The 24,829-nt window shown below is 40.4% G+C and overlaps 1 protein-coding gene across 45 annotated transcripts in view; it reads right to left on the bottom strand.

The window, feature by feature from the left end:
• Positions 1 to 24,829, bottom strand: part of LOC144510004 (eukaryotic translation initiation factor 4 gamma 3-like) — a 357,463-nt gene that overhangs the window by 41,339 nt on the left and 291,295 nt on the right. For all 45 annotated transcript variants that reach the window (XM_078239141.1, XM_078239148.1, XM_078239147.1 and 42 more), the window contains 5 exons: positions 9,377 to 9,481; positions 8,248 to 8,386; positions 7,487 to 7,581; positions 2,574 to 2,667; positions 482 to 572 (listed from right to left, as the gene is read on the bottom strand). In XM_078239141.1, coding sequence (XP_078095267.1) covers positions 482 to 572; positions 2,574 to 2,667; positions 7,487 to 7,581; positions 8,248 to 8,386; positions 9,377 to 9,481 — 524 coding nt within the window. The remainder of the gene's footprint in view (positions 1 to 481; positions 573 to 2,573; positions 2,668 to 7,486; positions 7,582 to 8,247; positions 8,387 to 9,376; positions 9,482 to 24,829) is intronic.

Below are 24,829 nucleotides of genomic sequence, written 5' to 3' on the forward strand. Positions count from 1 at the left end.
AAACATCTGAGAATGTCTTAGGAATTGGCTTCCAACTAGTCTATACTAAAGAGAGGCCAAGAAAACAAACATGGGAACTTTGTACAAAATCATCAGCTTGGCATTGCTGTCCTGAAAAGCAAAATACTGCAGCTATTGAAAATATAAAATAAAAGCAGATAATGCTGAAATCACTCAGGCCAGGCAACAAGGAGGAAAGTTGGGAAATATTTCATGTGGAGGACCTTTGATCAGCATCTCACAGGTTGTCTGACTCGCTAAGTGGTCCCACCATTCCCTGATTTTATTTTTCCATTGAAGCTTAGATGTAATACAAAGCCAGTTTAATATGTGGCACCAGGCACCAAATACAGAACAAAATAAACCCAAAACAAAATAAAAATAACCTTAAAGATTAAGCGAGAACAGTGTTGGCATACTGTGCTGGAAACTTACCAAAGAAAAATGCAAGATTACTTTCATCAGTTTCAACAGCACTCACCTAGGTAGTGTCCTACGTGCATCTGAATCAGGGGGAGGGGTAGATTGCTGTAGTACAGAGAATCTATTCAAACTTGTCGTCCGTGGTGATTCTGAAATAAAATACTGAGCTTTATCCACGCTTAATGTGGTGGCTTTCAAGAACTAATTTGCATTTACATGTCCCCTCAATGCATAATCAGGATGTTCCAAAGTGCTTCACATCCAGCAAGCATAGCAGCCAACTTTAACATCAAAATCCCAAAACATCAAACAAGATGATCAGTCCTTTTTTGATAGGATTGGTTGAGGGGAAAAATGTTGGCCAGGACACTTGGAAAATTTTAAGTTTTATTTCAAACTGGCCATGGGATCTTACATGCTTACTTGAGCAGGACCTACTTAACACTTAAAACAGAAAAGAAGGCAGATCCAATCATGCAGCACTTCTTCAGTACAGCACTGAAGTATCAGCCTAGATCGCATTCTTAAGCACTGGAGTCAGCTTGGAGGAGTTCACTGCAACGAAATACAGGGAGACAAACAGTTTTGTAGAGTGAGTGGATAAATGGCAAATGAAATGCATTGTGAAGTGTGAGGAGGTTCATTTTGATAGGAAAAATAAAAAAGTCACTAGTCGCTTGGAAGGTAAGAAATTAAATGGGGTAGAGCAGCAAAGATCCGTGAATACACACAGAAAAGTTCAATTTCCATCATCTCTATTGTTCTAACAAAACAATGTTTTGCACATTAATTCATGTCAATAGGCTCAAGAATTTAAAACCAAAAATACATATTCTTTCTCTAAAAGGTCACTTTGATTTATGATCCTTTTTATTGAAAAATTAATTTAGGTTAACCTGCATTCTTGTTGGTCAGATTGGGGTATTTCAAACACAATGAGATGATTAACCACAAGACTATTTTCCAGTCAGTGTAATAGCAAACAGGAAATGAACGTTTCTCTGTGGTAGAGCAGAAAGCACAGGTGCGGGCCTGGGTTAAGGCCGCTTGCCTTTCAGTTAAATGAGGGCGATTTGTTTTTAAATTAAAATATAAACACACAGTGTGTGAAAAACTCAGCAGGTCTGGCAGCATCTGTGGAGACAGAAACAAAGTTAACGTAGAGGCCAAAATGAAAATAGAAATGTGATGGGTTTTATGTTGCAAGGTGGGGGTGGGGGAGGGCGGGGGGGAAGAAAGAGGTCAGGCAGGACAAAAGGGAAGGTCAGGGATAGGTTAGAGGGCAGAAGAGACTAAATGACAAAGATGTTATGGAACAAAAGGCAAAGGGAGTGGCAATGGTTATAGAAAAGAAACAAAGCATTGGTCCAAGTGTTTTGGTCAGAATAAAATACAGCTCCGTCTGAAAGCAAACTCGTGAAAATAACATTTAGATTGGCATTTGGCAAAAAGAAAATAATCCAATCGGAGGACAGAGTTAATGATCTGAAGTTGTTGAACTCAACTTTGAGACCAGTGTAAAGCACTTAATCAGAAAGTGAGCTGCTGTTTCTCCAGCCTGTGCTGAGCTTCATTGGGACACTGCTCAGGTCAAGGACAGAAACATGAGAATGGTAGCATATGCAAGAAACCAGAAAGCTGGGGTTGTGCTTGAGGACTGAGAGGAGGTGTTCCACAAAGCAGTCAACTCATTCTGCGTTGGGTGTCCACAATGCAGTGGGGATCACATTGTGAGCAACAAATATAGTATACTAAATTGAAAGTAGTGCAAGTGCTGTTTCACCTGGAAGCAGTGTTTGGGGCCTCAGATAGTGAGGAGAGAGGAATTAAAAGGTTAGGTGTTGTACCTCCTACATTGGAAGGTGCCTGTGGGAAGGGGATGAGGAGTTGGGGGTGATATAGATGACTGGATTTCTATTCGACTCGAACAGAGTAGTAATCTATACAGAATGTTTTCCTCTTTAATTTGATTTAGAGTTTGAAAGATCAAATTGGAAATAATTTCTTCCAACAGACAATAAATTGTTTGCACTGTGATTATAGGGTTGGAGAAGTGTAAAAAAAGTATAACCTCGATATTCAAAGACATGTTTACAAATAATATGTGAAAAATTCCACAAAGACAGTTAAACGAGCACCAATTCACTTACCAGATTCATTAGTTTTCACTCCTCCACTGCTGCCCTTACCCCAGCTACCTAATCGGCATCCTGGACCCAACTGAATTTTATCATCAGTGGCAGGCTAAGGGATAGAATAAAGCAAAAGAACACTTTCAAAATTTTGAGAGGCAAGATGGTGTTGGTGATCACACTGAACAGGCCAAAATACTTGCATGTTTGTCACTCCTCCTTTCTCTGCATACTTATAAAACACAATTCCTAAACCGATGAACTGTTCCGTCACTACCATGGAAACAGTTTCCACAATGCTGCTGCGAGCTCCCAATAGTTGAGATTCTCAAGAGGGTTGCTCCTTCTAACAATGAAATATCCACTGTCGCACTGCATGGCAGATTGATGTGGTGCAATAGTAAACGATACAGGCCAAGAAGGGTTCAAACATTGGTTTAGTGCTAAGTAGATATCAACTGCAATAGCAGCAAGTTTGCTACAATTGTCCAGTGAGATGTAAAATGAAACAGTCTCAGTTCCTGCTTCTGATCCCTGCTGTGAGATAGACAGTTATGGGCGGGTTGGAACTTAGTTACAAGGCCTTACCGACACTCCTCTGGGCTCCTGAAATCCTTGCAACTGCATGCTTGTATGTGCCAACACTTCCAAGAAAATTGGAAGGGACAAAAATTCATCCAGATTGTGCAGTTATGGTTCCATTAATTCAAACTTCGTAACAGGAACCGCACATTAATTAGCATATCCCATAACACAACCACGCATTAATTAACAAATCCCTTAACAGGAACAGCAGCTAATTAGACCCCATAAGAGGAACAGTCTCGTAGTAAACATGGACTTAATCCATGAGCCCATACGTATTAATAATTACAACTTGGATCTCATTTTTTTGCAAGTCAAGGTTTACGAATTTTAAAAAGATTGCGATGATGTATACTGACTTGGGTTCTCTCTGGGACACAAGGCATTCTGCTTTGATCAACACAAACTCTCAGTGTGAAAATCAACTGTCTTATAGCACGAGATGGTAATTACCTGACATACTCGTCAAGAGATTTAGTTGCATCTGGGACAAAATTGATTAGCATAAATGATCACCAAGTGTGTTTTTCAAATTAATTTTGTGCTTTTAGAAAATGATTGCACATAAGGTGATAGATTATATTTTAAGGACCATATTGTAACCAAGAATGGAATTTATAGGCACAAATAATTTTTTTAATTTTGTACAAACCTATAGAACTAGCTCATCATTAACAAGCTTGAAACAAGGAAAGTCTGGAGGGAATTCCCTTTCTTCTCAGAGCAGGGACTACATGCAATAACTTTCCAGCTAAATCATTCACTGCTGTGTTAATTAAATCCTTCAAAGAAGATTGTTGAACATCTAGTTCAGAAAGGAACCAAAGGACTAGTTAGGCTAGTACAGGAAAGATGGCTGAATGGTTTGTGGTATGATAGTTTCTGAGTTGATGGAAATGTGACACAAAAGAAATTAACCACTTGAGCATTGGATATAAGGATGTACAGGCAATTTGAAGCCAGCTGATTTGCCACTGGGAAGCAGGAAGGAGCTTCCAGATTCTTTGCAAATGACCTCCTTCTGTGCTGTAACATTTCTATGTTTCTGCGTAATGGGTTGATGCCAAGATGAAAATAGCTGTACTTGACCTATGGAAGCACCAGGTGCGACAATGTCTGTGGCATTTCAATCCATTTTCAATGTTGTTACATGTTTTTTTTTAAAAATCACCCAGCTCAAACGCACAATACTTTGACCCCTTCTCCAATTCCCCCCACCCCCCAGTGACTTGAAGTTATCTGCACTTCAAAATCTCAATGCACTGGTGCTTATCAACATAGGATTATTTAAAAACAAAGGTTGAAGATAAAAACATTTCTCTGTACTGTAGCAACCTGAATCAGTTTTTTCCACCAATACAACAGGCAAAATTATCTAAACTCCTGAAGCACCCAACCAGCCTGAGGTGGTCAAGAGTACACCATGTTCTTGTGATCGATCCCAAATTAATGCCAAAATCTGCACCATGATTAATCAGTGAATTAGTCATAATTGTTGAAGAATGCCAAGTTTCTTCACCCTTGGGATCAGGGATTGAATTAAGCTCAGGCTAATGAAACACATTGCTTATCTTTGAAAGGGTAAAATGTGAAATTGTTTAAATAGTTTCAATGCAATTACCTTGCAACTGTAATTGCAAACCGACTGAGAAGAGGAGTTGAGTGACTTCCATGAGAAAAATTCACACCAAGTTGCAGGATACACTCTTCGAGGATTTATTTGTTCATGGGATTTGGGCATCGCTGGAAATGTCAGCATTTATTGCCCATTTCGAATTGCCCCAAAAAAGAGGTGGTGAGCCACCATCTTGAGCTGCTGCAGTCCATGTGGTGTTGATACACCCAAAGTGATGTCAGGGAGGGAGTTCCATGATTTAAGCATTTAACTTCTGCTGTACTTAATAAAGTAGTGCTCAATAGTGAGAGTGACACCAAAAATGCCAATTCTCCAGCACTTGCATTCCTCGCTGGAATATTACAAAAAGATTTACCATCAAACACAAATTAAATCACCACGACTGCAGTTGATTTTATTGGACTGACCTATCAGGTTTGGATCAAAACATATTTTTGGCCATGCTACATTTCATTTCATTTCTGCGTACTTTTCTGGGCATTAACCAGCAAAGGCATCATGTATTTGCTGTCTCATCCTCTCCCTTTCCCCAACCCATTAAATATCCAAGGCATTAAACTATTAATCTTATTCATCTAACTGTCAGAACAAATTTGGCATTAGATCCAGGAGGAGTAATCAGCTGGGTCATCTAATAAGTTCACGCATGAAATACTTGGACAAAATTAGATAGCCCCCGAAAACAGGGGCAGGGATTGCAATGTGTGATTAACCCATGACCGCTGGTTCTGCAACATTTCATGCAGCCGGTTAAAAAAATAATCAGCACCTAACTTGAAAGTATTGGTGAGGAGGCCCTACTGGTTGTTGAATGCATGCTCAGCTGTGTGAGGTTAAGGCAGGGCATTAACTATTAGATTGATGTCAAAAGTGGCAATGCTCGCATCAAATCAGCAATGTCACAATCAGATATACTCTGCGTACTTCTGCTGCAAGCTCCCTGTGCTTTTGCTATCACCTACTGAAGCAGTATAGAGCACAGCCAGCACCAAAAGTGTGCATTGTGCTGAGGATTCCATTTGGGAACAAAACCAGTGCCTAATAGACAGAGGCTATATAACTGAATCCTATGGTCATTCTGTTTTTATAAGACTCAGAACGTGGAGTTACAAAGTGGATTTTAAAGATTCCACAGTTACAGTCGTACAATTTTCAACACTGAAGGAGGTTCTTTTGCCTATTGGGATTGTGAAGCTCTTCAACAGGATGTGTTTTCTGTGGTCCAACTTTCTTCATCCTTTTCCCATTTCTTTTTATCAATTCTCTTTTCAGTTAGTCCTTAGTGATATAGATACTGCCTTTAGCTTTGTATGTGATAAAAACTCACTCATTGTTCTCTAGTGATAACTATTTGCAGTTTATGTCCCATTTAGAAAAGTGGAAACAATCGTTCACTATTTATTCTCTTAGAACTTTTCACAATTTTAAGAACCCCAATTTTAAAAGCTTTGATTTAGATCCCTACTTAAATCTTCTCCTTCTTCAGTGACTACGACCTCTCACTCCTGATAATATTCTACAGAATCTTGGGAACACCCTTTCCTTACTTGTAACATCCTTGATATAATGCAGTGCCCAGTATGACACCTAAAATCGCAACTGCAGCCTAACCAATGTCTTGTTCAATTCAACATCACTTCATAACCTCTACAGTCAGTACTCTCTCAAATGAAATTTCAGAATTCTATTTACCTCTTTTCTGGCCCTTTCTTCTGTACTTCTAATGAATGCATCAACATGCCTCGACAAACCTGCTTTTTTTGCCCCCCTAAGGCTACTGAGGCCTGTGTGTCATTCCCACACAGCCCACCACAATGTACTACTTTACATTTCTCAGCATCTGTTAACATTGTCCTGTAAACTTCTAATCTTCCTCATTTTACCTAAATGTAGTGTCATTAGTAACATTTAATATCATTCACTTTGTGTCCGCGTCCAAATAACTTATTAAAATTAGTCAATCTTCTTTGGCTTTGCACATAGTAAGTCAAGATCAAATGCAAACTTCAGGTGAAACAGGATTAGAGAGAAGTGGATAACTGGACCAAGATATGTAGACACAACGTAGCCCTCGTTTTAATGTCATACACAATCTTCCTTTCGTTTATATACTGCCATCATGGACTTCGATTTTATATTAACAGTGGAAAATGCCTGTGTCAATGCATTACATAGTAATTCCCACCACCACCTACCACTGTGTTAGCTGTATCTTCAGCATAATTCTAGTAATATTTACATTAACAGCTGTCAACTATAAATGTACACACTGGAAATGAATTTAAATTGACAGGTGGTGTAAGAAGTTGTGCGTTTTTTAATATATGGATGAGAAAGCAAAGAGGTCCCATTATAAATCCAAAACATAAATTAATCCCTATTTATTGCTTTCTGCTGCCTAACCACCACTTTATGGCTACGTTATTTGCAATCTATGTGCCCTAATTTTTAAACAACACCCTAATGAGTCTTTTCTGAAAAGAATTGGACATTTCGTTTGAATTTCTGGGAAATCAATGTGTGTCAAAACTTCCATGTAGTGTGCAACAATCACCAAAATGTGCAGAGATAGGCAGTAAATATGTGACTGTTTTATCGTTTATAATCAACATAAATAGTCAGCATGCACTTAATTTACTGGTTTATCTCAAATTTGCCTGTAAATTATTACAGCAACAAAACCTCAGGGTACTTGTAACAACGTTCATACTTTGGTGATTTTTGGGAACTTGCTGGGGTCTATCGTCCTGCTGCTCTTTGTCACTGGAACAGTGTTCCAAGCTTCTTCTGTAGGTCGTCCACCACCTGCAAGCATCAATGGTTACTGTTAAAACATGCACTATTTAGTTAATGTGATCACATCCGTTTAATACAGCTAGTTAATAGGTGCAGGGATTTGGATAAAAAAAATTACTTTGGTCTTGGAACCAGAAGCCACTATTCTCCTCAAACAAAGCAGCTGGAATCCTTGCTCAAATGGTTTGGACAGATGTTAACTCCCCACACTAGATTTAAAAAAATTACTGACAGACAAAATATTCCTGAAATAAAAATAGTCAATGATGGAAATACTCAGCAGGTCAGCCAGGCATTATTTTCTGACCTGTGTTTCAATATCTTACACCTATTCTCCACAAACTGAGATGGTTATGTTTTGAAAAGAATTCAGGTGGTGTGTGAATGGATACACAAAAGAAGCCAGCATTCAGCCAAACTCACGAATAGAACAATCCAAACCACTTATAAACCAATGCAACTCAATGCAATAAGGCTGGTTCCTACTACCTGAACAGCCATCCATCTAAATGGAAAAAGAGAGCTCAATTGGATAGGCTCTCTTGGGTAGACCAAGACATGACACCCAAAAATATATTCATTGCCACTGACAGAATGAGAAGCAGTACAATTGCAAGAATATGCATTAAACTGATCACACCTGAAAAGGCAGCTCCAGAAGCAATTGCTTCTTACCTGGTCTTCTTTTGTCTTGTTTGGACAATAGTTGTTGATGAACCTTCAATTGTTGCTGCTGTTCTTCAATTTGTGCTTCTTTATGAATCTGTTCAATGGTCTTTGGCCCCTGCTCGACCCTACGTGACACCCAATTTTTCTATAGATGAATGCAACACATTTGGTGCGTTTAGAAGCCTAGGAACTGACATGATTTGACAACATATCTGGATATTCCCATGGTGTCAATACTACATTTCTGCAAGTTGGATTTCAGACTTTTTAAAAAATCCTCTTTGCCCAAGGTGCATAAACATCATATGACGCATGCCATTAAATTTGTTAAAATTCTGCAAAAGTTCAAAACTTGCAACACAAAAAGCACAAATTGAATATTCAATAATTTTTCATAAATCACAAATCACCAACATGTAATTATTCTCTATCCACTTACGGGCAACAGTAGAATGTTTGAAAGAGACACAGAGAAAATATTTCCAAATGCTCAGCATATTTCCTCACCTTGACAAGCATACACATTAAGCCAAAACAAATCTTCACACAGTGACAGGATAATGAATAATCTTTAGTCCAAGATCCAGAATCCATTGTTTCTTCAGAGCAAAATTATACTTTTAGAATTAAAACACACAGCTACAGGGGATCTTGTCACAGAAGGTATTTTTAACCCTCTCAATTATAGACAGTTAGGGTGGCATACTCCTTAAAAGAGGTCCTGCTCTTGCAGCTTTCCTCACCAATCTGGGCACTTTGGAGGGGAAGGCAAGATAGGAGGAACAGTAATTTACCAAGGTTAGAGGGGCCTGTAAACACACAAGCTTGCTTCTTCGCAAGTAATTTGTTCCTTTGGAAGAAATGCCTGTAGTCCTAGCTCAACACCGAAACGGGAGTTTAAAAACTCTTAATTTTATGAAGTTCACGACATTATGGAACATTTTAGATATGGACAATAAGTCTTGGCCCTGCCAGCGATGAAACCAATATTTCAGATAGGTCTTCAGCAAATTTAGTGCACCAGAAAGTACTCTTGTAACATTTAATTAGAAATGTCTGATCAACTTAAAGTTGTACAGAAGTGATTTACCACTTTAAAACAGCAAAGACACAGAGAAAGAAATGGACTACATACCATTCTCACATCTATCACATCTTGGAGCATAAAACGTATTCTAGATGATGTTTTCCTTTCTTTCACTATCTTTTCCATTTGGTTGAAATACTGGTCCATGCGAGGCTGGAAGGAACAGTCACACTGTTAAAGATCAGGTTTTATTATTGGACTTTGTGGAACGTTTTCTGATGCAGCAATAAAATTTTGCATTAACACTTTTCACAGTAACTGAATTGCAGTGTTAATGTAAGCCTACTTGTGACATTAATAAACTTTAAACTTTGCACCTATTAAAACTAAATTTGAGGACACCACGAGCAATGCAAAGACAGATGGATATTATTTGAAAAAGAGGGCGAATTATCTTTGAGCTTTTCCACATCAGTTTATTCAGGAATTATATGACTCAACTGCAACTAGTATGCAAGCAGAAATAAATAAACCTAAAAAAAAAGAGATAGGCAGAGCAAGATATGATTCTTTCAAAATGTCTCAGAACTGCTGAATGATGGCTGCAGGTACGAAAGTCATGTAGTAAATTCAGCGATTTTTCCAGTTTGAAAAGCATCTGGATGGTACTGTTTATTTTATCCACTAGATGGCCCTATTGGCTACTACAATGCCACCATAAGCTTTTGGAATGATCGGTTAAATATTTTAAATGCCAATTATTACCTTTAAGTTGCACCAATTATTAAAATGCCCCAGTCTCTTTCCTTCCTGCTTTTAGTAAAACAGGACATCGCGCAATTGTATAAATTGCTTCCAGACACTAGAGAAGGATAACTGTAACCACAACAAAAGCTTCAACTTTAGAATTTCATTTAAGTACGAAAGCCATATTTACAGATCAAAGTCTTATTTGCCCCTCGAACCTCAGTAAGTTGAAGTGTATAGCATCAGTTTCAGAATACAAGTGGATGAATGGAGGACAAATTAACATGCTGTCAGCACATTTCAAGGATGGTAAATATCAGTACATGGGAGCACCTGAACAAGAACGACCCTCTCACTTATAAACAGTGTGCGCAGTATCCACCCACTCATTATATCCTGAAATGGATTCCCCCAGCAAACCCAGCTGAATGGAGTTGAAGAGTCTCCAGCCATTGACAAGCAAGGTAGTCGGAGCATCAATTTAACAGCAAAAACCCCATACACAGAACTCTGATCCACCCAATCTTTGAAATAAGATGCTTACATCCCAACAAACTAGACCCACTGGGCACCGCACATCTGATTTTCTCAAATTTTCCAAACGCATTTTACGAGAAGTGTGTGTATGGCGATGAAAGCTAGTCTCCATATTTCGCAATCTACTTTGATCCCAAAAGTCATTTTGGCCTCAGAAACAGAACAAAAATGATGGTCAATCCAGGAGGGGGGTCAATGGAAAGAAAAGGAAGCGAGTCTAGGCAGCTTATTGGAAAACCCCTGCCGACCAAGGCTGTGTAAACAGTGTTCTGTTACAAAGCAGAGACAGATTTTTAAAAAGTGTTTTTAGCTCGAGAAGCAGGACATGGCCTCATGTCTAACATTATCTCGATTCACAAAGATGAGTTTGAAGTTAAGGAAATTGAGTTTTGATTACAATGTCACACGCTGTAGGTTCACACTTGGGGCCCGATTTTACCATTTTGATTCGAAGTGCTGAATCTGGGAGTTTTTAGATCCGACTTTTAGACCTGTTCCCAGGCGCCCCCCATACGCACTCTGCCTCAAAAATAAATCAGCTATTCTGAATCACGCTGCAGAAGCCTGTGGGCAGGGCTTATCGCGCCCAAAACACTGTTGCTCCGATCGGAGCCTTCAACTGCGCACGCGCAGTAATAAAAATAGAAAAACACTAGTATCTGCAAAATAAAGCAGCTTAATGATTCATATCTGCTCTCACTCCATTTTAAAGCTAACTGATCGAGATCAATTGCAATTTGCAGAAGAGTGACCCAAACTTCTACCACCCTCTTTGCCTGTATAAATGTTTCCTTAACCCTTTGTCAGAGCTCCAGGATACCGACGAAGAGCTCTGACAAAGGGCTATCCAGACTCAAAATGTTGGTTCTATTCTCTCTCCACAGATGCTGTCAGACCTGCTGAGGTTTTCAAGCATTTTCTGTTTGTATTTCAGATTCCAGCATCCACAGTGATTGGTTTTATGTTAACATTCCTGTATGGGCCATTAATGAAGATAATTTAAGCCTAAGTACGCTCAATTTAAGTTAGCTGTGATTGGAATCAATTTTGTGTCAGGTGGGAGGGTTGAGCTGCCAATTTGTACAATGTTACCCATCTTGCTGAAATTATTTAATGCTCATGTCTTAACATCATAATCCACACAATTCCATGTGCCCCTGACCGAAATACAAATCTAAAAATCTACTCAAATTCCCCAGGGAATTGTTGTGTTAATATTGTTCAGTTCAATTTTCATTAGATCACACCTGGGATCAAAGCACCTACAGCATAGAAAGGCTAACTTTCCAAAAGTGCTTACTCATTTTCCTAAATTTTAATTTTCAATGGCAATTATGGATGTTGCTTCCACAACTAATTCTGCTGCAGCATTCTATAACACCATATCCCACTTTGACTTCAGCCCATCATCTGAGCTAGCATCTCAATGCAGTACTGAGGATGCATTTTGAATGTGATGTTCAATAGAGGGCTCATCTGCCCAAAGGGATAAAAAAGGTCCCAAGGCACCAAACACAAAGAGAGCCAGGGCCACAGAATATTTATATTACTGCTTTTAGTATGACCTTGCTGTGTGCAAATTGGTATAATGATATGCATTCAAAAGCAGTTCGCTACTGAATTCTAGAAGACTTTGGAATTCAAAATCAAAACATTTTCAAACAGGGCTTTCACTCCCTACACCTTTAATATTCTTTGAGTTGTGCTACCTTTTAACCGCTCACCCAAGTGTCCAATCCCCATCCGCCCACCTGAGACCTGCACCAATGCTGTAATCAGAGAACCTGGCCAATTCTCCCTCCTTTTCTGAGTTCAGTGGATGCTGTACCCAACTAATCTGGTTCCATCACTGTCCAAATGACAACAACCAAAACAGCCTGATACTCTTTTATTTTAACACAAGGTTATGATTTGTGCTTTTGTCCAACATGTGCCTTCAGAGCAAAATCAGGTTTTATAAAACAGATTGAGCTCCCCCATGAAATCAAACCCTGTAGGAGTGTGGTAGCACACCCACGGGGGCCTGATAGCTAGTCCTCAACAATCGTATAATCACATCGTGTCTACTCTGATAAGTTATAAACCACGTCACCAAACTATGTCAAACTCAGCTAATTGATTTGTTTAGAAGAGTAAATACTTGTATAAAATTAGATTTACACATATAAACTGATCATGCAACAGTCAGTCCCAAAGCCTAGTTTTTCCTAATAATCTCTTACAGATGTTACATGAGACACAACCCTGAAGCCCCTCCCAGCTACCTCAGGTCATACAGGGAATGCAAAATTAGGGAACTGAATAACTTGTGTTGATTCTGAGATGTAAAGATAGAACCTCTCAGTTTGTTAAGCTACGTCTTATCCAGCTCTTGTATAAACTCACAGATTAACATTTTTAAGCAACTGAAACCTCACCTTTGAGTAATGACCATAATGTTAACATTCGTGCCAGTATGCGTAACAGTTGCTATCTTGTACTCCACATAGGATCAGGCTTTGCTCTTGAGCAACACTTTTTTGCCTTGTATTAAGTGCCCCATTCATATTGATCCACTAACAATTTCAAGGCCCTTAAGAATCCACCTGCATCATCCTGTTCCTGGATCTGTCAAATTGTGTGCATGGTGGCAATGTTCCTCCTTCCTGTCTCATGCGCACAGTGCCTCACCAACGTTACGTTTGAACGTTTTCAGTATCTGCGTCCCAGTGTGACGAACATGGTGTTTCTCTCAGTGTCCTAACACAAAGTGCTGAGGGAGCACCGCACTGTGAGAGGGTCAGTGCTGAGGGAGCGCCGCACAGTGGGAGGGTCAGTGCTGAGGGAGTGCCGCACTGTGGGCGGGTCAGTGCTGAGGGAGCGCCGCACTGTGGGAGGGTCAGTGCTGAGGGAGCGCCGCACTGTGGGCGGGTCAGGGCTGAGGGAGCGCCGCACTGTGGGAGGGTCAGTGCTGAGGGAGCACTGGCCCTAACACAAAGGGTTTGACTTTTCTGACTAGATTCAATTTTTTTTAAAAATCAGCATAGCTCTAATGAAAATGTTTGGTTAATCTAAATTTTAAATAATATTTCATATGTAGAAAAACCTTTAAATTAGAGACCTTAGGGACAGGCTATTATTTATTTGCAGACATTCTTTTTCACCCAGTGACCCGTTTCTCAATCTTAAAGAACCAGCTAAGATTATGATCAGCGTGTTAACAGCTGCAACACGGTTAAGAGTCCCCCGCCCACACACCAGCATTCAGTTCAATTCACTTGATTGTTTTGCCTTCTAAATTCTTGTTTTATTTCACTCTAAGAGTGGGGTGCAACTTCAGTAATAAATTGCACTTCTCAGTTCAACCTGTCAGCAGTAGCATAGTCACAGGACAAAACAAAACCAGGAGAATGTGACGACAGGTTCTGACAGTACATAGAATGGAATGAGAATGTTTAGGAGGAAAAACACAAGTGTTTTCAAGTGCAGGAGTGAAACTGCCGTGTTCTAGCTGAGCAGCAAGTCTGAGACTGACTGATAACTGGAACTCTCAGGCATGTCCATCACTCTAGAGACAGAAACTAAGGATAGTCATCCACCTTCATAGCCTAAAGCCCAATGCAAACTAATCAAAGAGGCATATCTATCACAGAAGTTGAGTGAAGAGATGACAAGATCAAGAAGAGTAGAGTTGCTCGTGGCCGTGTACTAGTAGTGTTGCTAGTAGAGTGTACTGACCTCAAAGTTTATTTATTAGTCACAAGTAGGCTTACATTAACACTGTGATGAAGTTACTGTGAAAATGAAAATCCCCTAGTCGCCACACTCCGGCACCTGTTTGGGTACATTGAGGGGGAATTTAGCATAGTCAATGCACCTAACCAGCACTGTGGGAGGAAGCCGGAGCATCCGGAGGAAACCTACGCAGACACAAGGAGAAGGTGCAGACTCCACACAGACAGTGACCCCCAGGCCAGAACTGACCCGGGTCCCTGGCGCTGAGAGGCAGCAGCGCTAACCACTGTGACCTTGAATCGGGCCAGGAAAGGACGGCCACCTCATTGTGCTGTCCTTGATTCATGACGCTGGCGAGGTGAGTGCAAAGTGGCAGTAGGTTTAATGAAAGAAACATTGTTGAATGGGGAGTTATTTAGTCAGCATCCATAGCAGCAACGGCTCTACCCCTGCAGCAGAGCTGTGCAAGCTTTCAGTTCCAGTGATATATTATGGATGCTGTGTCAAGAACTCAATTCCACAAAGCCATTTTTTCACTATACTTAATGCCACCTCACGCTGATCTGCATGTTTTAAGTTGCAAAAAGGCTTGCTGCATTGAAGGCACAATTCATAGTTCATAATTTGAGCGTCTCTGGGGTTTCAGAGTACCCTTTGCATATTTTATCATGCAAGTTACTTGGATCTCTCCTTTTTTGAGACAATCCACTTAAATGCATTTCTCTGAAGTGATAAACAGTGTTACATTTTTGGGTCTTTTCTATTCTTGCACAAAATGATTCCGGTTCTTATATCTCACACAATGTTTATGGGCAATTCCAACTCCCCAAACCATTAGTGTGTTTATCCTCGTCATGATATCAAGTACAGCATCAAGGAAGCATGGGTGCTAATTATTTTTAGCTACTCTATTTATCCTGCGTATCACAGAATCATAAAATAGTTACAACACAGGAGGAGGCCGCCTGACCCACCGTGTCTGCACTGGTTCTCCGAATACATAAGGTTTCTTTCTAGTTTTTGGAAGTAATGAGACACCAAACGGGATCATATTTAAAGTATCAGCTAAATTTAATTTATATTCGCACAAGCAACTCTCCCAAAATAATTATATATTCCAGCTGGAGTGAATAAAGACACAATTCTACAAACTAAGTTAACCATTTGTTGGTAACTTTTAAGTTATGTCTTTATATATGTGCCTCTTCCTATTTCTACATACATACATATCTAAACTGATTTTAAAATTCAAACTCACTTTTCTCGCTCTTTCAGGAGATTCAAACTGATTGGTTCCCTTCTCAGAATTCAAAACATACTCCTTTAATGTAAACAAAAAAGCGGCCCAGATTTTTAATATCCCACCACTTAAAAAAAAAACACTCTTGGATACAAATGGAACTACCAGGCTCGTATTTCTCTTTAGCCTGTAACCAATGGAACTTTTGGACTTTTTGGCGTAGGCTTGGTTTAAGATTCTGGCTTTAGCTAGCTGTTAACCTCATCACATTATACCTGGAATTACTGAACACCTCTGAACTATAGAAATGACAGATAATGAAGAGTAATAAGTCTACAGACCATCTAATACTGAAAGGGAGGCGGAGGAAATTAGGAATTGAAACGATCATGAGGGAGTTTCAATTACCTCGACATTAACGGGACAGGGGTGGTCGGTAAAGGGGGTAAGGGAATGGAGTTTCTCCAATGTGTACAGGACTACTTCGGAACCCCCAATATGTAAAAAGCCCAACGAGTGAAGATTCATTATTGGATCAAAGAATGGGGAATTGAACCAGGGCAGGTAAGAAAGTAAAAGGAAAGGAACATCTGGACAACGTGACCATAATATAATAAGCCATGTGATGACGATTGAGAAGGACAAAACCATGACAACAAATAATTTAACACACTGGAGAAAAATTAATTTTGAGGGGCTGAGAAAAGAACTTGGAAAAAATAAAATGGGCAACTATACAGGCAAACAGTAATGTAGAACGATGATGGGAAACATTTCAAAAGTGTTCAGAGCAAATAAATATTCCACAGCAGTTCAAGAAAGTGGCTCACTACCACCTTCACAAGGACAGTTAGGGATGGACAACAAATGCTGGCCTTGCCACTGTCCACAGATTTAGTGCCAGAGGACTGGAGAGTGGCGAATGTTGTTCCTCTGTTCAAGAAAAGAAATAGGAATGACCCTGGTAATTATAGGCCAGTTAGTCTTACTTCGGTGGTCGGTAAGTTAATGGAAAAGGTCCTGAGGGATAGGATTTACGACCATTTAGAAAGATGCAGCTTAATCTGGGATAGTCAACACGGATTCATGAATGGTAAGTCTTGCCTCACAAATTTGATTGAATTTTTTGAGGAGGTAACTAAGTGTGTCGATGAAGGTAGAGCAGTTGATGTCATATACATGGATTTTAGTAAGGCGTTTGATAAGGTCACCCATGGTCGGCTCATGAAGAAAGTAAGGAGGTGTGGGATAGAAGGAAATTTGGCCAATTGGATAAGTAACTGGCTATCTCATAGAAGACAGAGGGTGGTGGTGGATGGAAAATTTTCAGACTGGAGACCAGTTACCAGCGGTGTACCACAAGGATCAGTGCTGGGTCCTCTGCTATTTGTGATTTTTATAAATGACTTGGAGGAGGAGGCTGAAGGGTGGATCAGTAAATTTGCGGATGACACCAAGATTGGTGGAGTAGTGGATGAGGTGGAGGGCTGTTGTAGGCTGCAAAGAGACATTGATAGGATGCAGAGCTGGGCCGAAAAATGGCAGATGGAGTTTAACCCTGATAAGTGCGAAGTGATTCATTTTGGTAGGACAAATTTGAATGTGGATTACAGGGTCTAAGGTAGGGTTCTGAGGAATGTGGAGGAACAGAGAGATTTTGGAGTTCATATCCACAGATCTCTGAAGGTTGCCACTCAAGTGGATAGAGCTGTGAAGGCGGCCTATAGTCTGTTGGCGTTTATTAACAGGGGGTTGAGTTTGAGCCGTGGGGTTATGCTGCAACTGTACAGGACCTTGGTGAGACCACATTTGGAATATTGTGTGCAGTTCTGGTCACCTCACTATAAGAAGGATGTGGAAGCACTGGAAAAGTGCAAAGGAGATTTACCAGAATGCTGCCTGGTTTGGAGGGTAGGTCTTATGAGGAAAGGTTGAGGGAGCTAGGGCTTTTCTCTTTAGAGCGGAGGAGGTTGAGAGGAAACTTAATAGAGCTTTATAAGATGATGAGGGGGATAGATAGAGTTGACGTTCAGAGACTATTTCCTCGGTGGATGTAGCTGTTACTAGGGGGCATAACTATAAGGTTCGTGGTGGGAGATATAGGAGGGATGTACAAGGTAGGTTCTTTACTCAGAGTGGTTGGGGTGTGGAATGGACTGCCTGCTGTGATAATGGAGTCGGACACTTTAGGAACTTTCAAGCGGTTATTGGATAGGCACATGGAGCACACTGGAATGATAGGGAGTGGGATAGCTTGATCTTGGTTTCGGAAAAGGTTCGGCACAACATCGTGGGCTGAAGGGCCTGTACTGTTCTATGTTCTCAGCTATGCCCACATCACATAAAATAATAATTAATAAATAAAAAGAAATATCAATAGAAAAGCAAGGCTGTGATAGGATTAGGACCATTAAGGGATAGATAGAATTACACCTCAGGTAATGAAAGAGAGATGATAAAAATGTTGAACAACGATCTTACTTTGGTTATCTACCAGGGAAACAGAATAGGTAGTTAAAACAATGAATAATGAGGTAAGTGCATTTAAAATAAAAAGGTTGATCCATTGAATAAACTCAACAAACTCATAAAAGGATAAAGCCTCGAGTCAGAATGACTGGATTCACATAATTAAAATAATCTAAGGGATAGAAAAAAACATTATTCATATTGAATAATTTGTTAGAAAAAAGGTTAGAAAGAGGGCTGGCAGATAGCTAATTAATTCACATATTTAACAAAGGGGGAACGATGATGTCCAGGGGGTTATAGAACAGTCAACTTATCAGTAATAGGAAAAAAATGGAATCCTTACTAAATGAGAGACTTGAGAAACACCCAGGAATGAGGAGAAATCATGAATAGTTAGCAAGGATTTCAAAAAGGAAAATCTCAGTTGACTTACCTTACTGATTTTGACAAAAAGAGGACAGACAATGGTCAGACAGTAGGTGTAATTTATTTGGATTTTCAAAAGGCCGTCAATGACTGCCCATAATAGACTAATAAGGTCAGAATGTGGAGTCACGGGACAAGCGGCAGAATGTGGGAAGTGGTGTTCCACAAGAATCAGTCCTGCTGTCGACTACTGTTCACAATTGACATTAATAAGTTGAAATTTGGAATCAAAACAAAACTTCTGAAATTGTGAATGACACCAAATTTGGGCGGAGGGGTAGGGGGAGGGCTCAGGGTATTCAAACTTTTATCGTTACATCAATTCAAGAACTAATTGGGAAGTTTCGTAATCCAAACACTTCTGCAAGTCTTACGACAAAAAGTTTTTCTTCATAAGCCTAGCGCATGTGATCAAGGATCTTTCCCACTTACGATATCTCTAGTGAGCAAGCATAGAAGTTTCTGCCCAAAAATAAATTGAGCACTTAAAAGACAATAAGTGGCAACTACAAAATGGATGTTAATCCAAACAATTAATAGTTATTCTATTAATTTATAATTAGGGACTCTGAATTATGAGGGATGCCTTTTGGTGCATCAGTAGTATCCCCATCTCTGGGCCAGAAGGTCTGATTCAAGTCTCACTTCAGGACTTGATGGCTAAGGAAGGGATGTTCAGAACATGGCCAAGCAGGTTGATTAGCAGCCTGTAAGTCCTTCCAACATGCTGATGGCAAGAGGACACAGCGGGAGTGTTTCCTGGTCAGTCATACTGCAGAAGGCAACAGCAACCACTGCAGTACTTTGTCAAGGATCATCATGGACCAGTCCAATGGAAGTCCATGGATGCCAACACCCTCTTAGAACATGGTGTCTGAGGAGGAAGATATAGTTACAATTTCAACTCAATTCACCCAACCAGTTCAGGCTGAAATCAGTTTATGCTAGAAAGTGAATGATAACAAATGAACAAAATCATGATGTGGAGACTAGGTAGTTCCATGAATATTGTATGGGACAGTGGGATGGTCTTATGGAATATTTATTCTCAAACTGAACACCTGATTGGTGACTAGTGGTCAAGCTTGAAACCAAATCAAAACAATTACTAGAATAACTGCTGTGTCAAGTATGTCAGCCAGGTATTTCAGCCAGTGTAAAGGTATATACCTTTATTGAAGAAAACCATCAGGAAAATAAAATGCTGGGCTCACAAGTAACACTGAACATTGAAATGGTCTTTTAGAGGATGTAAAACATATCTGATTGCCTACAATGATGAAGCTTCTTTCATTCCTAATATACACAGTTATTCTGATACAACAAATATTTGAAATTGTCTTCAATTTGTGCATTTTTTCATTTAGCTTTGAAGATTGAGAATTCCAATTTGGTCTCATGGAAATTAATACATATGCAAATTTTCTGAGCATATCTTTGTTGTATGCGATGATGATAACAAAATTTCACGAGGACAGCAATTATCGGACAGCCTGCAATGTGTCTCAGGAACTTTGATACAGAAGATTGAAGAACCTTTTTAAAAATTGATTGAAATATCTCAGCACCTGACGAAATAAGCAAGGTTTTCTTGTATGGATCAAACTTGTTAGAAATCCAAAATAATTCTACTGCACAAGTATTGCCAACTTTTAGGTGCTTTTAGTTTCACTGCCAATTCTCAACAGGAGTGCTATAAACCAGCTGTAAACTGGTCCAGCACAAGTGAAATAGTTGCTGACAGTGATCATCCCCATAGCCATGCAGGACTTTGAGGGGGCTGATGGACACACTGACGAAGCAATTACATCTCACGTGCACACCAAAATACAATAATCTGTCTGACACAAACAACTAAGTACAATACTGTCTCATTTATATTGAACTCATTAAATTATGCAATTTGTAAAAACAAACTTTTATATAAGAATTATGGCAGGCCAGCAGTCATTCTGCCAGTTGGTAGTTGTATGCAGTATACAACAAGGCAGTTTGGCAGCACAGTAACACTGAATTCACATCCTGGAGAGGAAAGGCAACCCTGGCTTCCATTCTCCATTACCAACAATCTCCATGAACCTCCCTCCAATGTCTCTTCCAACCTCACCTCTAACAAGCACCTGGTACTCATGGGAAGATTCATCAAGAATAAGGTATCTGTTCAGCTGCTTCTGTTCTGTCTACCAGAGGAAAACCTCTTCCAGGTCACCACCACCCTTCTGCCTCAGCCCTGATATTCTTTTATATCCAGCCCACATTGTTTCGCTCATGACTCAAACTTGATGGGATCAAATGCTAAAGAAATCATAGAAGATTCACAGAACATGGGAGGCTATCATTTGAGGAGCATGCTGGTGCTGGTTCTGGAAATTACCCTTTAAGTTTAACTTGCCTTCAAGGATTTATACAACTTCCCTTGATAGTTACTACTGAACTGTTTCCACCAGCCAAACAATGCATCCTGTTATGAACACAGCAGATGTTATGAGCAATCCAGATCCCATAGAAGCATAGAACTCCAGTAACCCCTTTAGGATTTTTCAAAATTAAAAGATTTATTAGTAAGACAAAAACTTAAGCACATAAGATTAAAGTTACACAATTAAAACAGCCCTGCAGAACAACCTCCAAAAACCCCACATGGACAGAGCATACAAGTAAACTTTTTTTTTGGCAATAACTCTCCCTTATACATTTTAACTACAAAATCCAGCGATATAACCCAAGGCAAAGAACTGCTGCCACTTTAATAAAGGTATACCACGTAACTCCTCAAATACTTCCATTCTGATATCCAAAAGAAATGCTCATAAAACAGCATGTCTACACCCTCCTGGAACCCTTGACAGCATTATCTACATTTTGAATTTCATGTCAACAGTGAACTATGAAATTATGCCCCTATACCTAGGTCCAGATTATTATTTTTTCACGGGATGTGAACATAGCTCACCAGGCCGGCATTTGTTGCCCGCCCCTAATTGTCCTTGAACTCAGTGGCTCGCTCAGCTATTTCATATTGCAGTTAGGAGCCAACCACATTGCTGTGGGTCTGGAGTCACATATAGGCCAGACCAGGTAAGGACGACCAAGGTTCTTTAGGCAACACCTTCCAAACCCACAACCACTACCATCTAGAAGGACAAGAGCAGCAGATACCTGGGAATACCACCATCTGGAGGTTACCCACCAAGTCACTCACCATCACCGTCACTGGGAATTCCCTACCTAATAACACTGTGGGTGTACCTACACCTCGGGGTCTGCAGCAGTTCAAGAAGGCAGCTCACCACCACCTTCTCAAGGGCAGCTGGGTATGGGCACTAAATGCTGGCCTAGCCAGTCACGCCCACATTCCATAAATGAAGGATATTAGTGACCAGATGGGTTTATACAATAATTGATGATGGTTGTCATGGCTACTATTACTGAGACTAGCTTTATAATTGCAGATTTTCCGAACTGAATTTAAATTCCACTAGCTTTTATGGTGGGATTTGAAACCATGTTACCAGAGCATCCGCCTGGGCTTCTGGATTATGAGTTCACTATACCATTGTCTTCCCCAAATCATTAATATATCTAAAAGAGCAGTGGTCCTATGACCTACTCTTGGTCATCGTACTATGTACTGCTTTCCAGGCAGTGTGAACTGTTCACCACTACTCCCTGCTTTCAGTCCCTTAGCCAATTTCATAACAACTGATCGTTAATCAATTTCGCTAAGTCTATGATACAATAAAAAACAGATCTGCAGACATAAAGAGCATTTTTTAAAAATCAGTGCTTTACAGCCAATGAAATACTTCTAAAGTTCAGTCACTGTTGCAGTGCAGCAAATGCAATCAATTTCCACACAGTGAACGCCCACAAACCACAATCTGATAATGACCAGATAATCTGTTTCTGTGATGTTGAATGAGGGATAAACATTGGCCAGAACATCGGGGAAAATACCCCCACTCTTCATCAAAATTATGCCATGGAACCTTTTGCATCCATCCAAAGGACACATGGGGCCTTAAGACCATAAGACCATAAGACATAGGAGCGGAAGTAAGGCCATTCGGCCCATCGAGTCCACTCCACCATTCAATCATGGTTGATTTCAACTCCATTTACCCGCTCTCTCCCCATAGCCCTTAATTCCTCGAGAAATCAAGAATTTATCAATTTCTGTCTTGAAGACGCTCAACGTCTCGGCCTCCACAGCCCTCTGTGGCAATGAATTCCACAGACCCACCACTCTCTGGCTGAAGAAATTTCTCCTCATCTCTGTTCTAAAGTGACTCCCTTTTATTCTAAGGCTGTGCCCCCGCGTCCTAGTCTCCCCTGTTAATGGAAACAACTTCCCTACGTCGATCCTATCTAAGCCGTTCATTATCTTGTAAGTTTCTATCAGATCTCCCCTCAACCTCCTAAACTCCAATGAATATAATCCCACGATCCTCAGACGTTCATCGTATGTCAGGCCTACCATTCCTGGGATCATCCGTGTGAATCTCCGCTGGACCCGCTCCAGTGCCAGTATGTCCTTCCTGAGGTGTGGGGCCCAAAATTGCTCACAGTACTCCAAATGGGGCCTAACCAGTGCTTTATAAAGCCTCAGAAGTACATCCCTGCTTTTGTATTCCAAGCCTCTTGAGATAAATGACAACATTACATTTGCTTTCTTAATTACGGACTCAACCTGCAAGTTTACCTTTAGAGAATCCTGGACTAGGACTCCCAAGTCCCTTTGCACTTTAGCATTATGAATTTTGTCACCGTTTAGAAAATAGTCCATGCCTCTATTCTTTTTTCCAAAGTGTACGACCTCGCACTTGCCCACGTTGAATTTCATCAGCCACTTCTTGGACCACTCTCCTAAACTGTCTAAATCTTTCTGCAGCCTCCCCACCTCCTCAATACTACCTGCCCCTCCACCTATCTTTGTATCATCGGCAAACTTGGCCAGAATGCTCCCAGTCCCGTCATCTAGATCGTTAATATATAAAGAGAACAGCTGTGGCCCCAACACTGAACCCTGCGGGACACCACTTGTCACCGGTTGCCATTCTGAGAAAGAACCTTTTATCCCAACTCTCTGCCTTCTGTCTGACAGCCAATCGTCAATCCATGTTAGTACCTTGCCTCGAATACCATGGGCCCTTATTTTACTCAGCAGTCTCCCGTGAGGCACCTTGTCAAAGGCCTTTTGGAAGTCAAGATAGATAACATCCATTGGCTCTCCTTGGTCTAACCTATTTGTTATCTCTTCAAAGAACTCTAACAGGTTTGTCAGGCACGACCTCCCCTTACTAAATCCATGCTGACTTGTCTTAATCCGACCCTGCACTTCCAAGAATTTAGAAATCTCATCCTTAACGATGGATTCTAGAATTTTGCCAACAACTGAGGTTAGGCTAATTGGCCTATAATTTTCCATCTTTTTTCTTGTTCCCTTCTTGAACAGTGGGGTTACAACAGCGATTTTCCAATCCTCTGGGACTTTCCCTGACTCCAGTGACTTTTGAAAGATCATAACTAACGCCTCCACTATTTCTTCAGCTATCTCCTTTAGAACTCTAGGATGTAGCCCATCTGGGCCCGGAGATTTATCAATTTTCAGACCTTTTAGTTTCTCTAGCACTTTCTCCTTTGTGATGGCAACCATATTCAACTCTGCCCCCTGACTTTCCTGAATTGTTGGGATATTACTCATGTCTTCTACTGTGAAGACTGACGCAAAGTACTTGTTAAGTTCCTCAGCTATTTCCTTGTCTCCCATCACTAGATTACCAGCGTCATTTTGGAGCGGCCCAATGTCTACTTTTGCCTCCCGTTTGTTTTTAATGTATTTAAAGAAACTTTTACTATCATTCCTAATGTTACTGGCTAGCCTACCTTCATATTTGATCCTCTCCTTCCTTATTTCTCTCTTTGTTATCCTCTGTTTGTTTTTATAGCCTTCCCAATCTTCTGACTTCCCACTACTCTTTGCCACATTATAGGCTCTCTCTTTTGCCTTGATGCATTCCCTGACTTCCTTTGTCAGCCATGGCTGCCTAATCCCCCCTCTGATAACCTTTCTTTTGTTTGGGATGAACCTCTGCACTGTGTCCTCAATTACTCCCAGAAACTCCTGCCATTGCTGTTCTACTGTCTTTCCCATTAGGCTCTGCTTCCAGTCGATTTTTGTCAGTTCCTCCCTCATGCGCCTGTAATTACCTTTATTTAACTGTAGAACCTTCACATCTGATTCTGCCTTCCTTCTTTCAAATTGCAGACTGAATTCTACCATATTATGATCACTGCTTCCTAAGTGTTCCCTTACTTTAAGATCTTAGTTTAATGTCTCATCTGAAAGACAGCACCCCTGACACTACAGCATTCCCTCGATACTGTACCGGAGTGTCAGTATTGGTTTTTTTGCTCAGGTCCTA

This window comes from Mustelus asterias, chromosome 22 (assembly GCF_964213995.1).
Source record: "Mustelus asterias chromosome 22, sMusAst1.hap1.1, whole genome shotgun sequence".
Taxonomy (NCBI): Eukaryota; Metazoa; Chordata; class Chondrichthyes; order Carcharhiniformes; family Triakidae; genus Mustelus; species Mustelus asterias.